Genomic DNA, 15,267 nt, shown 5'->3' on the forward strand with positions numbered 1-15,267 from the left:
TAGAGTAGGTAAAGACTGAATTTAAATATTTACAGTAGAAATTTGCTTGGTCTCAGACATCTGACAATTCCCATACATACATCAGTCTTGCCACACTTTGCAAATATTTGGTGCCAGAGAGCTGTAGTAGGATCCTGGATTACTAGAAGTGAAGTACTCGCCACTCTGAAATTCACAGCAAAGCTCTCATAGACGTGATGACATGGGCACCAAGGGTGGTTGCTTCACTGACTGCAATGAATCTATGACAATTTGTACTCTTTGAGGATCTGCTTCCTAAATCTTGCAATGGCTGCATATGTACTAAATGTTACACATACAAGTAGTCTTACTGAAATAAATGGGGTTACGTGTGCATAACATTTCTCACATGTTCTCACTGTCTATGATAGTCAGTATTTTTCAAATGGGGGCCACTTTGGCAAAAAACCTTCAATGTGAGAGCCACATCAACTACTAAATGAACACATTGGTTGCTATGGTAATATCACAGTTATACAACGGATGTACTTATTGGCGCACATCATACCATGTGGTCAATGTGACATGTAAAGAAGGTGGACTTTGATAGGCTCGGTACATATTCTAATGTTAAAAATAAAATAAATTGGAATATAAACAATTAGTCAGGGAGCCGTACTTAGGGTCAATGGGATCTGCAACTGGCTCCCAGGCCTTCCAGTGAAGAACACTGGTCTATGCGATGAAGGCCTAAGATCTATAAAGTATCATAATTATAAAAATAATGTCTTGTGATGCAATATTGCTGTATTTTTAAATTGCCTTTAGTAAACTGAATTATTAGAAACTAGCAGGGCTCTGCTATCTCATGTTCTGGGACTTAACATATTGCTTCTCATCACCAGTTGTCTAACAGATACATCTAAGAAGAATTACTTTACTCATTGTTGAGATGCTAGCTTTGACCTAAGTTTCCACTACCTTGTTAACAATTATCTGTGCATGTCTAAGAAGAGAGTCTGTGCCAAAGAATGGTTACAGGGAAATGTATAACTATAATGGCCTTTCTTCTAGTTTGTTGATTGTTTTTTTGCAGTGGACAGGCTCATAAATCACTTCCCTAAACCCAGTAGCTTAATGATAATATACTCTTAAATGGGTATGGGGAGTGACATTCTTGGACAGACCCTAAGCAGGAATATTCTTTCCCTTCTGTTCCCTCCCTCCCCACTCCTCCCCCCCACACATAATAAAAAGCTAATGGGGGCCACCTTGAACTGCTCAAGGCCCTAAGCAATTGCTTAATCTGTTTATGCCTAGCGTTGGCTCTGTTCTTCTGCCAAGTAATGTCTAAACTGTAGTAAGAGAAATGGCACCTTGCCATAACTTTAGCAGAGGAATTAGATCAAAATGCCTTGCTCGTATCCTCTTTTAGTTTTCAGTTGATATCTTGTCATTTTGACGGTTTTAGTAGTTAACTTTTTGCCCTCCAATTTAGAGCACTTTGCTTTACACAAAGCAGCATAGGTTTGCCTGTCAACTCTCAACGTGATGAACACTTTCATCTTACAGAACAATAGTAGAGCAGAATGCAGAGAAGTCCAGGGGAGCTGGAAAATTTTTATAGTGGGGGTGCTGAGAGCCAGTGAACCAAACTGTAAACCTTGTATATAATGGAAACCACTTCGAGCTGGGAGCATGGGAGCACTTCTAAAGCCTCTAGTTTCAGCAGCTATGGACCAGTCAGTATGCGTCAGAAAGTACGTGATATTAAAGAGGAGTTTGAGTGGAATTTTTGAAAGCCGCCAGCCACTGGCCTAGTTCCACTTTCAATACTGGCGTAACCGCCACTGACTGACTGGGTGTTCTTGAAAAATCCCACCACATCAGGCCAATAATTAGAGCAGGGTAAAATTTTTTGACCAAAACTTTCTTTCATCCAAAAATAAGGATTTGGAGTCATCAGTTGTTTACTTCAGACCCCTTTTGCCTTCCCCCAAAAAAGTTTAATTTCCACATTTTTAAACAAAAATTTTGTTTTTTCAGTTGAAATGACTCTTCATTTCAAAATTTACTTTTATTTAAAAAAATTCAGCAATGTCAAAATGAAGTTTCATTTGACCTGAAATGAATTTTTTTAAACTTCCACAGAAACACAGCATCCTTTATTCACTCAGTTTTACCAGTAGCTTTCTGTTCTAGCAAGTTGAAGATTGCTGTGTCACTATATTGCTAAGCCTTGTCTAGAACATCTGTACTTCTCTACTTCTGACTAAGCAGGCCTGTAGCTGAGCTTTTAACACTTTTCTCCATTGTGGCCATTGTGAACTGACCTCTGTTGGGTATAATTGCAGGAAAAGGTACACGTTTTGAGTGTGGGGAATTTTTTGACATAGGACGTTCTAAATCTGAATGAAATATTTTGATATACTTATTTCATTTTTTGGCCCAAAAATCAATATCGAGTAAGTTATGCAAAGATCACTAGGTGGGGGAAGCAGGGAATAAATGCCAGCTACGTAAATTCTTCAGCTCCCCTAGATTAAACATATGTGTTTGGTGATCAACATGCTGCAAGATAACCTAAGGCACTGATAGTACTCAGGGTGTATTAGCACTGCATTTGCATTTTATCATAATGCAAAAGGGTGTGTACAGGAATTTAAATTTGACCCCTTTTGGAGGCACGCATTCTGTGCCCCCCCCCCCTCCCCTTCTCCCTCAAAGGCCCCAGGGAGCAGCTCACTCTTCCCTCTCCCCAGCTCTGAGAGCAGCTCACTTTTCCCTGACCCGGCCAGCCGGAGCTCCGCTCCCTCACCCTTTGGCCCAGGCAAGAGTTGCTCTTCCTGACCTTGTTCACGCTCCCTGAATGTGAACATTCCGATAACTGCTCGTGCATGCGCGGCATAGCAACGGCTGGATTGGTTCCGATCTATGTGTAGAGCTCTCTGTGGATACAAAAATGTGGATCTACATCCGATCCACCATCTGCAAAAAAAAAAAAAAAAATGGTCCGCAGATATCTGCGGATTTGCAAGGCTCTACCGATGTGCACTTCTTGTATTTCTTTTTCTTTAAGATTTGGTCACTGTAGTTGGATTATCTGGGGCTGTGGCACAAAAGTTTCTCCGGGAAAGAAAAGCAGGCAGAAAAGAATAGCTGGGCTCTATTTTTATATACTTACAGTTTGTAGATGCAGAGTTTGTGAAGTATGAGGGGTGATTGTCTTTGCTTCTAAAGCCAGAACAGATAATTTAATCTGACCTCCTGCATAACACAGGCGGCTGATAATTACTCAGTTTTGTGAAGTACTTATTGTCTAACTGTTTCCTTGGCTTCCTTAGTCTATAATACAGGGATAATTCTATTTCCCTTTTGTGCGTGTTGTCAGGATAAACTTGGTTAACTCTTGCAGAGGACAACAGAGGTTGCTACATAGATGCAAATTGTTATTGCTCAATCCGTCCCTGGCTCCCTGTTCCCTTAAACGTAATAAATTTGGCTTCCAGCTCATCCTGGTTACTGGCACTGGCATTTCATGGAATTTAAGGAAAACATAGTTCATAAAGGTAAGTATTTTACTTGAGAATGCATAAATACAACCCCTATTTTACCAAGAGAACCTGAGGGGGTCCTGTTATCTGAGTGCACCCTGGACTTAATGTGCACACATACATCAGCTACTTATCCGCAGGCCTGTGATTGTTCATGCTGCTCTGTGAAGCAGCATCCCTGCCAAAAACCTGGCAGCCAGGAAGTATAGGGTTGGCTTCCAACTTCCTTGTTTTATTGAAGACCTAGACTGGAGGGCAGCTTTCCCCAAAGGAAACTCTAGCAGCTTGGATTGACCACATGAGGAATATTTGAAAAATGATGTTGCAATGTAACTCACTTTAGTGATGCTTCTAGGTTCCTGCATCCCAGGGAAGGGCTGATTGACTTGGGTGCAAGGCAACATACTATGTCCTATTGGCAAGCTAAGCATCTGTCAGTAGTAACTGCTCCAACCCTACTCTCCCCCTCCCCACCCACTCCCACAGCATATGGAAATTTAAAATTGTGGGGTGGGGTTACTGCACCTCTTAAGGTTTGGAACTGTGGGTAGCAGAATTCAGGATTTTCACTTGAAGTCTGAATTGAAGAAAGAAGTGGGGCTGGATATAATTTGTCTATAAGGCTCCTCTGACTGGGCTGATTTGATTATGATGTTCTGAGCCAGTTAAAGCCACCGATGAACTAAAAGGCATAATTAAGTTTTGAAAAACAAAAAAAACCAAAACTCAGTCCATAGTGCTGTCAACCTCAAAGCAATCAAAAATCACGAGTTAGCCCTCCCTCCCCAAAATTGAGATTCATGGGTTTTTAAGCCAAACTTTAAAAAATAAATGCTGGGGTCTCTTTATTTAATTTTGTGTTACTGCGCTTTTAAATCACACCTGATGCATATCTTTAGGCTTTTCTCTGAAACTATGTGAGCTAGAAACTTTTTTTTAATAGAAGCTGAGATTGTCACATACAAGCCTCTAGAAACTGGAGTTGTAAGAAAAAACACCAAATATAATGAGACTCACCATTTTGAGGTGGCGACATTGAGCTGCTCAGTTTCTCAGTGTAACAGCAATTTTCTAGTTTCTGAAGAGATGTATAGGAGATAATACAGAACCTCTGTCAACTGCCATTACTTGCATTTAACCTGATATGGAGTGTTTGAGTCCTCCTCTATTCTGCATGACGAACAGATACGAAAAGTGGTACATCTTTATATCTTTTTAAGAATTATCATAAGGTCACAACAAGGAAACTGTTTCATTTACATTTGAAACCTCTCGAACCTGTTACATAGAATCCTAGAAGATTAGAGTTGGAAGGGACCTCAGGAGGTCATCTAGTCCAACCCCCTGCTCAAAGCAGGACTAACTTCAGCTATATCATCCCAGCCAGGGCTTTGTCAAGCCTCAGCTTAAAAACCTCTAAAGATAGAGATTCCACCACCTCTCTAGGTAACCCATTCCAGTGCTTCACCACCCTCCTAGTGAAAAACTTTTTCCTAATGTCCAACCTAGACCTCCCGCCCTGCAACTTGAGACCGTTGCTCCTTGTTCTGTCATCTGCCACCACCGAGAACAGCCTAGCCCCATTCTCCCTGGAAACCCCTTTCAGGTAGCTAAAGGCCACTATCAAATCCCCCCTCATTCTTCTCTTTTGCAGACTAAACAAGCCTAGTTCACTCAGCCTCTCCTCACAATTCTTGTGCTTCAGCCCCCTAATCATTTTTGTTGCCCTCCGCTGCACTCTCTCTAACTTGTCCACATCCTTTTTGTAGTGGGGGGCCCAAAACTGGACACAATATTCTAAATGCTTAGAATACTTAGGCCTGAGAAATGGTACAGTATAACTAACTATATTTCACACCATTAGTGGTCTTGGTGTGATGCCAAGAACTCCAGCACTTGATGTAACTGTGTTACTCTTTCAGTGATGTGTATTGTTTTTGATGTTCATGAACTATAGATATGGAGTGAAGAAAAGAATAGCATGCAACAGCTGTACCTGCACTGATGCGCCCTGCATTTTTTTAAGGAAATGTCAAGTTTTGCATCATGGATGACTTGTTCCTATCATTTGCACAAGACTCTTAAATGCTGGGTTTTTCATTTTTGAGTCAATCTTTTCAACAGAAATCAGAAATAAACTTATATGACAGGGAATTAAAATTAAAAAATTAGTCTAGAACTCTTAAATAATTCTAAATAGCTGAGGGTTTGGTTTTTTTGGAAAGCATCCCTTTTTCAGAATTTACAACACGGCAGACTAATTTTTTTAGTCAAAGCCTGATTTTTGCATGATTTGAAATACAGATGCATCAAAATATGACTAGTTTTGGAAATCTTGCTTTAAATTACGGTACTTGACGTTGCTCTAAGCCAACAGTTTAACCTCTTGCTCCTGTATTAAATGTTGTTTGGGGGTATTTTCTGCAACAGATTGCAGTCTTGTTCCAGGTTGCACTGAATGGGCTCAGAACCTTTCCTGTGTATGCAGCCACGTGTTCTTTGCTGACACTAAGAAACTGCCTGTGTATTAGGATCTAATTGTTGCTAGTAATCAGCATTACTCCACTGAACTAGTGACTTGCTACCATGGCAAATGTTATGCAGAGTTTATACCATTTAGATGTTTAGAGAAATTACTCAGAACTTGGGTTACTTACAACTACTTATTCAGTGATCTCAGGTATCCAACTTTGTGAATGTTTTCCTATGCCCATTTCTTGTGTGAAGCATCACACTTCTGATTGCTAAGCCAAGTGCTAAGTCACTAAGGGTTTGATCCTGTGCCATTTAAGCCCAGGCAGGCTTTTGCCATTGACTTGAATGGAAGTAGGTCCAAAGTAAACAAAATATCAGGTAAGACTGAATGCAGGTTGTGGTTCATGTTTCAGCTGAGCAGCATTCTTTTGAACACTTTTCTTCTCAGCTGTTTGGAGGAGGATCAGCTGGTCTAATTAATGCAAGCAGCAAAAGCACACATAATTATACTGCAACTATTTTGGTGCATTTAATAATCAGTCCTGGAGCCTTATTTCCACATTCCTGAAGGAAGAGCGTGTGGCATCTTTCCATGTGTGGTGACCTTTTGTCTTTGTGGGTGTGTTTTGGTTTTAACAGGAGCTCACTGTTACTTGGTAGTACTGTAGTGACCTGTAGAAGAGGAAGTCTGAAGGAAAGTGGAATGATAGGGCTCTGAGACTGTAACTGCAGAGCTGTGAGCCAGGTCTGCACTCTGGCTGTTCAGCTGGGCTGTGTAAGATTCAGGCCTTGCAAAATTGCTATTTTAATGGGGAGAGTTGAGGGTCTAGTTTCTACAATTTTAACTAACTCAGGGAAAATGGATGGAGAAGTCCAGCCTGTTTAGTTAAAGTGCTCTCTGCTCATCTTCTTACATTTAAATCCTTGAAATGAAATTAAGAGTTAACACAAAACTCCTTTCAGTGTTTCCTCTTATATTTCTGCTAGAATGGCCTTTTATGGCAACATATCTTTCTACAACAGCCTTCTAAACGCTTGGCCTGAGGCGAGTAAAAAATTACCTGATAATTCCAGTTCAGAGCTGTCTGGGATTTATGATGACAACATAATTTACTCTGTGTTGGCAGTTGTGCATCTGCAATTAAGTCAAGGGGCCTTGGATGTTAACACTAAAGATGCTGACTGAGACTTGGTATATTATGATAGAGATGCTTCACATGTGACAGTCAAAGCTGATGACAACCATGCTTGTTTATAAACTAGATGATGATTCTTTCCTCCTATCACTTGGAAGGAACAATTTGAACTGGACTATAAATACTGTGTGTGCTGAGAGCTGTAGATGGAGATACAGAAAGTATCTGTGACCCAGAATCCCCCTTAGAGAAGGGAGACCCAGATGATTATTTTAAAAGTGTCTAAGTCAGATTTTCTTAACCAGAACATAGAGGGGCCATAAATGGCTGCCATAAGATCCTGTAGACTGTCCACTGGGTTTACAGTGGAATTACGGTTAGAAAAATGAAGAAAAAAATGGAAAAAAAACCCTGGAAAAAATGGCACTATCTTCCTCCTGGCATTCAAAGAATTTAGACTGGGTCTCCACCTGCTTGCTTCAGTAGTGTATGTTTGGAGTGGGTTTTTGTGTGGAGAGACAGGTTTTTAGTCTATTTAGTACTGCAAAATCATTTGCTGTCCTGGATGATTGAATTGGACATTCTTTTACCAGTGCATTGCCAACAGAGATGATGGCCAAATTCCGATTTCCGAACTTTATTCCTGGGGGCATTAAAAGACTGATTTCTCTCTCCCCGTCTTTCTCCTCTTCCCCCCGACCCCTGATTTTTAGGCTGTTTTTTAGTGCTGGCTGCTCAGAAAAGTTGTAAATGGAGAAAGTTGATATAAAACTCATTATAGAAGATAAGGATGGTATCCAATGATGTCACTTTCTGAAACACAGGCAAGCATTAGCTTGGCTGAGAGTGTCTTTCGCCTATAATAGTAAGGACTGTTATCTGTTGAACTAAACTTTTCCTGTTGTGTAATGTCAACATGGTTATCTTGCTTTAATCTCCTGTTTCAGCCTTTCTAGATTAGATTGTCAAAGTGAGCAAACTTGGTGATAAGTCACATGACTGGTCTAATTATACCATCACAGATGTGGAGATTCCGCCTACCGAATGTTTGTATCTAAGTGTGAGGAGATGGGGCAGGCAAAAACTCCCGAATGTTGTTCCGACAGCCCTCTAATAAAGATAGCTATCCCAAGGGAGGAAGCCAGTTCACTTCCTATTTCCCAATAGGTTGAGACTCCTGTCTGGGTAATCTGAGGTTTTCATTGGGCTTCCAGTTGTTTATTTTCCCATCTTTAACCACATTTCATACTAGTATGACCAGTTGTAGCTGTGGACTAGGCTCTCTGCCAGTGACTTCTTTTTTGCCCTTCCTCTTCATTCCTTCCTGAGTTGTGTGTCCGGCCAGTTTTAGCCTTGAGTCAGGAATTGTCCTGCAAGTAAGCCATTCTCCATTTAGACCTCTGTTCTGGCTCTCTCTAGCCTAGGGGCTGGAGCCTGGTTGAAGAGAATAGAAACAAATCAGTATGCAAGACTTCCAACTATGCTAATGGATGCAAGTTAACAGGAATAAAATGATGTACCCTTGCAGAACCATCCACCACCGATTCCACATAATGAGATGTGTGACAGCTCCAGTGTTTATATTTTTGATTGATGTTTTTTAATTCCATATACTCTCTCTACTAATGGAGAGGGGGCAGGCAGTGCCTAAATTTGGTCATATTTTATGTGATTAAATAGTTTTAATAATAAAAATAGTTCTTATTGTGGCACTATATTGTAAAAGATCTGTGGCAAGCTAGGACTTGATGCACCATGGTATTAAACACTCCATCCTGGCAGAAGGAATAGGACTCAGATGCCCCTGCTCTGGAAACACAGGCTGCTACCACTTGAGCTCAAGGGGAAGAGTCACTAACAGTATATGATCTATGACACGTAGATGAGCAGTAGAAGGTATTTACTGTAAGGAATTTAGGTTTGGCAAACCCGAGACCTGATCCTATTGTTCGGGCCAAACTCTCATTAAAGCCATTGGGTGTGATATAGGTATTAAATGGCAGACTTATCAAGTCAGCTTCCCAGATTTAGCTGAGACAGCAATAGTTTTGACAGACGTGTTAAGTTCCCAGCTTCCCATGTGGTCATCCTTGTTGGAACACGCTAACTCTCACGCCAGCTCTTAATACTTGGCACTTATATAGCACTTCACATCTGCAAAGCACCATACAAGTGTTAGCCAATTAACATCACATCTCTGTGAGGTAGATAAGTAGCAGGAGTTTCATTTTAAAGATAGGGCTATCGAGGTGGTAAGATCCATCTGTCCTGCAGCTGTATCTGGGGACCCTGTTATGACACAATGGTCCTTTGACCTGGTTATAACATTTATTATTATTTGTATTGTGGTAGCACCTCAGAGCCCCTGTCATGGGCCGGTGCTCATGTACATTGTGCTTGGTGCTATATAAACACAACAGAAAGATATGTCTAAAAGTTTTAGTGTAGATGGGAGCAAACTGTCTGTGACCATGGTAATGTCTTGGAGTATCCTCTGCTACGTAGCCTCCAATGACAGTCTTCTTCTGTGTTTGATCTGTTGTGGTAAGCACTGTACAATGACAGCAGCTCCCTGATGCTATCACAATACAAATAATAAAAAGAATAAACGTGGTGTTGCCAACTCTCAGAATTTCATCATGAGTATTGTGATATTTGATGTCTCTTTCTTAAAGCCTCACACTCTCCTGGACTTTAAAAACAAAAGTGTTATGTTTTTGTGTGTGTGGTTTTTTTTTGTTTTTTGTTTTTTTTAAGATCTCGTGGCTGCAGAGAAGGACTTACACTTGGATCATATTTTTATCTGAGGTTCAAAAACCAGAAAGTAAATAAAAATAATCCCTTAAATATATATATTTAAAATAACCTCCTGATTATTGGGCACCTGACTCACAATTTTTTAAAGCTTGGAGGTGGCAATACTGTCTGTCTGCCCAACTTACCCACATGTATTGTATTGTCTGAGGGTCTTTGTAAACATCAGTGAATGACTACTCAGATCACCTAGTACATATCCTTATTTTACATGGGAGAAACTGAGGCATAGAAAAGTTAACTGACTTGCCCAAGGTTACATAGGAATTTTGAAACTGGACAGTATTTCTGATGCCCAATCCCTGACTTCTACTTCACTGGAAATTAACCACAGCACCATGCACTGATGTCAGCAGCAGTGTTGTGGGTGTGATTTGTTTCCTTAAATCATTTTATTTTTAGTCCTCCTCTGATTTTGACAACTTAACATCCAGGTGGAACTATATTCCCCCTCTTCCAAAGTGTAAGTCATGGCATTGGTCAGGAATATGTATTAATGAGCATTTTGTTATGAGCTTGCAAAACAGGTTTGACTTGAAGTGACCACTTTGTTTTGCAAAGTGTTTTTTGTCATACTGGAAATCTTGTAATGAGCTTTTTTTTAAAAATCTTTTTTAAATAAAAAGACTGCTCCCCTGCTTCATAATGCTAGAGCTTATTCTTCCTTGTCTCTTTTGTAGGTGATATCTGACAACTGCTCCTCCACATTGGATTAACGGCATATGCTTGGTCAATGAACTGTTACTATACAAAGCAGAGCTGGGAGACTGGCACCTCCACAACGTGCATGTGATCTGAACAGTCAGGAATGCAGCACTCCATTGTGAAAGCCTCTTACCCAGAGAAGTGTGTACACTTTTTCCTACAAGAAAACAAAATTCAGGGCTTTTTATCCCATTCACTGTAGCCCAATCCTAACGGCTGGAGTGCTTCGTGACTCTCACAGATTGAAGTTTCTATCGTTTTTTTTTTTTTTTTTTTTTTTTTTTTTTTTTTGCACCTTTAACCTTGACTCCAAGGCCAATCCCCAGCAGGACTTTTTAGGATTCTCCAGGCTTCTTTTAAATCCATTAACAAGATGATTGACCTAAGCTTCCTAACGGAGGAGGAACAAGAGGCAATAATGAAAGTGCTCCAACGGGATGCAGAACTAAAGAGAAATGAAGAGGAGAGAGTCAGGTAAGAGACTAAAATGATCCTAACCCACACAGAATTTTTGGCTGGTGCAGAAGGCATCTATGTGCTTACAAGGAGGGATGAGCAGAAGGTTGAATGGGAAGTTGTTTCTTAGGTCTCTTCTACACTGGGGGGATCCTGTGGCTACTGCCATAGGTGTAGTTGCATCAGCGCAAGCCCCCAGTGTAGGCAGACAGCGTTGCTATAGGCCACAATTTGCATGGACACATCTCCTGGTTTCAAGCAGAAGTGAGCGGTGCTAATGCAAATAGAAGCTTTATAGTGACTTTGAAGTGTTACTTAGACGGGTAACTACATCTATGGTTGAAATCCCCAGTGTAAATCAGCCCTTCGTTTCCTTTGAGATAGAAGGGTGCTCATATACCAACTATATTGACCATCCTAGTCCGTTTGGGAGTTATGATAACGGTTCCCCAAAAATGGGATGGGGAATTAAAAATCTGAAAAATTGGAATGTTTTATAAGCATAAATCTGCATTTGCAATTCTTTACTGAGGTGGGATTTGAATTTCCTTCTTGAACTGTTCTTAAATACAGCTGGTATCTCCAGGATCCCACCTCCTTCCTTTGATGTTTCTTAGCCACATTTTATTTAATCACTCGGTAATGACACCAGGGGATGCTGTATTGATGACGGTGATCTTCTAGGGAGGCATCTTTCTTGAGAGAAACACTCTCTGAGCACGTGTATCTCAAATAGGGGATGAGATGGCAGCCTGCTACCTTGATCTGCAAGCTGTTTCCCTTTCTTCAGCAGAACAATGCTGCTGTAGTTGCTGTTTTACTGCCTCAGTCACCAGTTACTCTGCAAAGTACATCTGTGTCTGTATATAGCGAAAACAGTAAAGAGATAGGAAATCAATAATTTTAATGAAATAAGGATCTGGGGTGAGAAACTTTGTTGAAGAGCTGAATTTTAAAGCCATTACAGAATATGTTTCTAACATCCTAACAAGCTGCTCTTAAAGGTACTTGAAAGGAAAACTTAACCAGTATTAACCACATAATTTCACCTGTTGCCTCAGAGATGGGTGTTGCTTTTGCATGCAGTGAATTCAGATGGGCACCCTTGTTTCTCTATCTGTGCTTCAGACATGTCAGCTAATCCTGGCGTGGTTTTGTGTGATGCATGCCTCTGGGGGGGAGGAAAGATATGGAGTGTTCAGAATGAAAACCTTGTCACAAGGGATTGAATGTATTCAGACGGGTTTGCCCAGGTGCACAGATGTGAAAGGAGCGTCTGGGGAAAACAGCAGTCACAGGATCAGCAAATCCAACACACTACTGATTCTAGTGGTCTGAATGTGCCATATAAGACCTGATGTATTTGCAGCATTTTGCTTTTGCTCTGTTCAAGATGGTGCACATAATGTTTCTGATAGTAACATAGTATCAGTCAGCATGTTTCATTGCAGGTCAGGTTTATATCCTCATTAGAAAAGAGTTTCTCAGAAGCCAGGGTGAGGAAACTGGAAGCTTCTGCCTCAAGTTGTCTATCCAGGTCACAAACCAAGATAAACTTAAATTCCTCTTTTTGTGAATAACTGCCTGGTCTTGGTCTCCAACTCAGTCTGGCTTCATGCTTGCGTTAACGTCACAGATTTAGACGTTCCTGAACAGTTGAGATGAAGAACGTCATGTAAACATTACATCTTGACAAGATGCTGTGGGGTGTTTGTGGGTGTATAATCGCTGTCTTATACTAACAACTACTTCACATGATCTCCAGGCAGCTAGGCAGGATATCGTCCATCTGAAAGAGCTACGATAGTGATTGGATCGGTCCCTGATCTTTGTGTGCTCGGCGTGCTCGTTGATTGATGAGGTCACACACACCACTCAGCGCTGTTAGCTATTTCCTTTCAAAGGGAGTTGTAAAATTCCACAGGATCCTGCCTGCACAGTTGATCTTTGCTAAGCAGTTAGCACTGTTACTGGCCCAGAGCTGTGAAGATGCCCAGGGGGAACAGGAAGGTTGAGCTGGCTGGTCCATGCTTTCCCCCAATCATTCCTTCCTACCTCCCACCGCGTTCCATGCACGTGGACTGCCTGCCTGAGCTCCTGCACCTTTGGGTACGATTACAGAGTGGCCCCCAGCCAGTGCATTGGCACAGCCGCTGTTATCTCGTCCTCTGCTGGCTTGAAACACACTGAAGAGTTGGGAGTGGAGTGGGTGCTTCTTCTACACCCCGGCTCTGAAGCAGGGTATGCGTGGGGAGGGAAGGGGAGGTGGTCGTCTCCTCTTCAGAACCAAAAGGGAAGGTGGAGGTCTTCCTCCCATGTGGAGTCTGGGATTTGGGAGTTGGGAAGCTTTTTTCATCCTTCTCACCTTGTCTGAGTGCTTGAGGTGTCCCCCTCCACTGCCCTATTTGGGGCTCCGGCACCTTCATACCAGCGTGTTAGGGAGTTGGGAGCTGAGTCAGAGCTCCTAGCAGAGAACTGTCCAAAGACTCGACGCTACCTCTCTAAATACATATTATTGGGGGAGAGGGAATAAGGAAGCTAACAAAATTAAAACCCCTCCCCCCCACCATAAGAAAAAAAATTGGGGGTAAAATTTGACCTCGGTCTCTGCTGTTCCCTGTTCTGGCTGGGGATAGGGGAAGTGATCTTCACAGGGCAAGTGTAGTTGCCACATAGTGCGAGCTGCCGCATCTCACAGTCAAGTGGGTTAAGGACAGAGCTCTGGATTTTCTGGGCTTGGCTTCACTATGATCCGTAACTTCTCCTTGCTGGTTTGTGGTTCAGCGTAAATACAGCCTAGGGATCTTTCAGCAGATAGTGACATACAACAAAAATATGCTGACGGCCTAAATTCTAGATGGTGAGTTGATGACATCTGTGACTGGCACCCATGGGTCTGGAGCAGCAAACTCTGGCTGCTTTCATCTTCGGATACCCTGCTGTGGCTATGTGCCCTTCCTCCCCAGTAGAAGCCCTTGGAATTGCTGGAGATGCTGTAATGGCTTTGGTTCTCATTTTTTTTTATTCCTTCTGTAAATGGAGAGGGAGGCTGATATGGAAATTCTGAGGTGGCAGGAGCTTGGTTTGCAACCACCACCCTCAGCACAGCATGCCAGGGCCAAGTCCCTTCATATTTACCTTGGTGTGGTGCAATTCTAAGGACTCTGATCTCTTAAGGACAAAAAAAAAAAAAACCTGTGGGCCCAATTCTGCCAAGTCCCTCGCAATCTCAACTCTCCCATAATTTAGGATTCTCAGAAATTTGTAGGATCAGGTGGCCACAAATTGGATCTCTCTCGTTTTGTGGGTGCCCAGCCTGAGATCCTGGCACTCACAGCAGCAACTGAAGTCAAGGGGGTCTGTGCTTTGAACATGTGAAGTATTTCTATATAATGCTACTTATTCTGGAAAAAAAACTGGTTCTAGGTGTCTCAAATTGGCCACCCAAAGTTAGTGAATACTTAAACTCTCAGCCTCCATTCCCCATCTGTAAAATGGGGATAATACCAGCCTCTCCTATCACAGACCACCCTTGTTTCTCTCTCTGGGCCTAGACACATGAACTCTAATCCTGAGATGGTTTTGCATGATGCATGCCTAGGCGGGGGAGGAAAGGTAGGGATTTGAAATGAAAACCTTATCACAAGGGATTGAATGTGTTTAGGGTGGGGTTTGCCCAGGCACACAGCTGTGGAAGGAACATCTGTGAAAGTAAATTTGTTTGTGAAGCATTCAGGTAGTCTAGTGTTGAGTGCCAGAGAAAAGCCTAGGAGGAAATTAATAATTCTGTCTTCAGGGTTTGAGTGTTGTGCAGTAGAGGAGACCTAGGGCCAAACGTTGAACAACGAAGCTAAAACGAAATATTGAATAGCTACTCACTAGTTGAGCACTGTCCATCATGTGCACTGAATGAGGAAGGAGTCCTATGGAAAAATCCATATGTGATCCTATAATAATTAATGACCGTATTATAATGCATATGCACAAGGGGGTGAATTAAAGTTGCACAGGGAACCTTGATTCTAGCATTTCCAAACTTTTGAGTGCTTGACTTTGCTACCTTCACAACATTTAAGTGTGTGTGTGTGTGTGTGTGTGTGTGTGTGTGTGTGTGTGTGTGTGTGTGTGTGTGTGTGTGTGTGTGTGTAAAATTCCTAGGTTTTAAA

General features: G+C 41.8%; 1 protein-coding gene across 4 annotated transcripts in view; it reads left to right on the forward strand.

The window, feature by feature from the left end:
- SYTL2 (synaptotagmin like 2) overlaps nt 1–15,267 on the forward strand; it is a 79,702-nt gene that overhangs the window by 12,428 nt on the left and 52,007 nt on the right. For all 4 annotated transcript variants that reach the window (XM_067568795.1, XM_067568801.1, XM_067568809.1 and 1 more), the window contains exon 2: nt 10,621–11,119. In XM_067568795.1, coding sequence (XP_067424896.1) covers nt 11,019–11,119 — 101 coding nt within the window. In that variant the 5' untranslated portion in view covers nt 10,621–11,018. The remainder of the gene's footprint in view (nt 1–10,620; nt 11,120–15,267) is intronic.

The sequence above is a fragment of the Emydura macquarii genome, unplaced genomic scaffold (assembly GCF_026122565.2).
Source record: "Emydura macquarii macquarii isolate MOO-44397 ecotype Brisbane River unplaced genomic scaffold, CSIRO-AGI_Emac_v2 contig_318, whole genome shotgun sequence".
In the NCBI taxonomy this organism is placed as follows: Eukaryota; Metazoa; Chordata; order Testudines; family Chelidae; genus Emydura; species Emydura macquarii.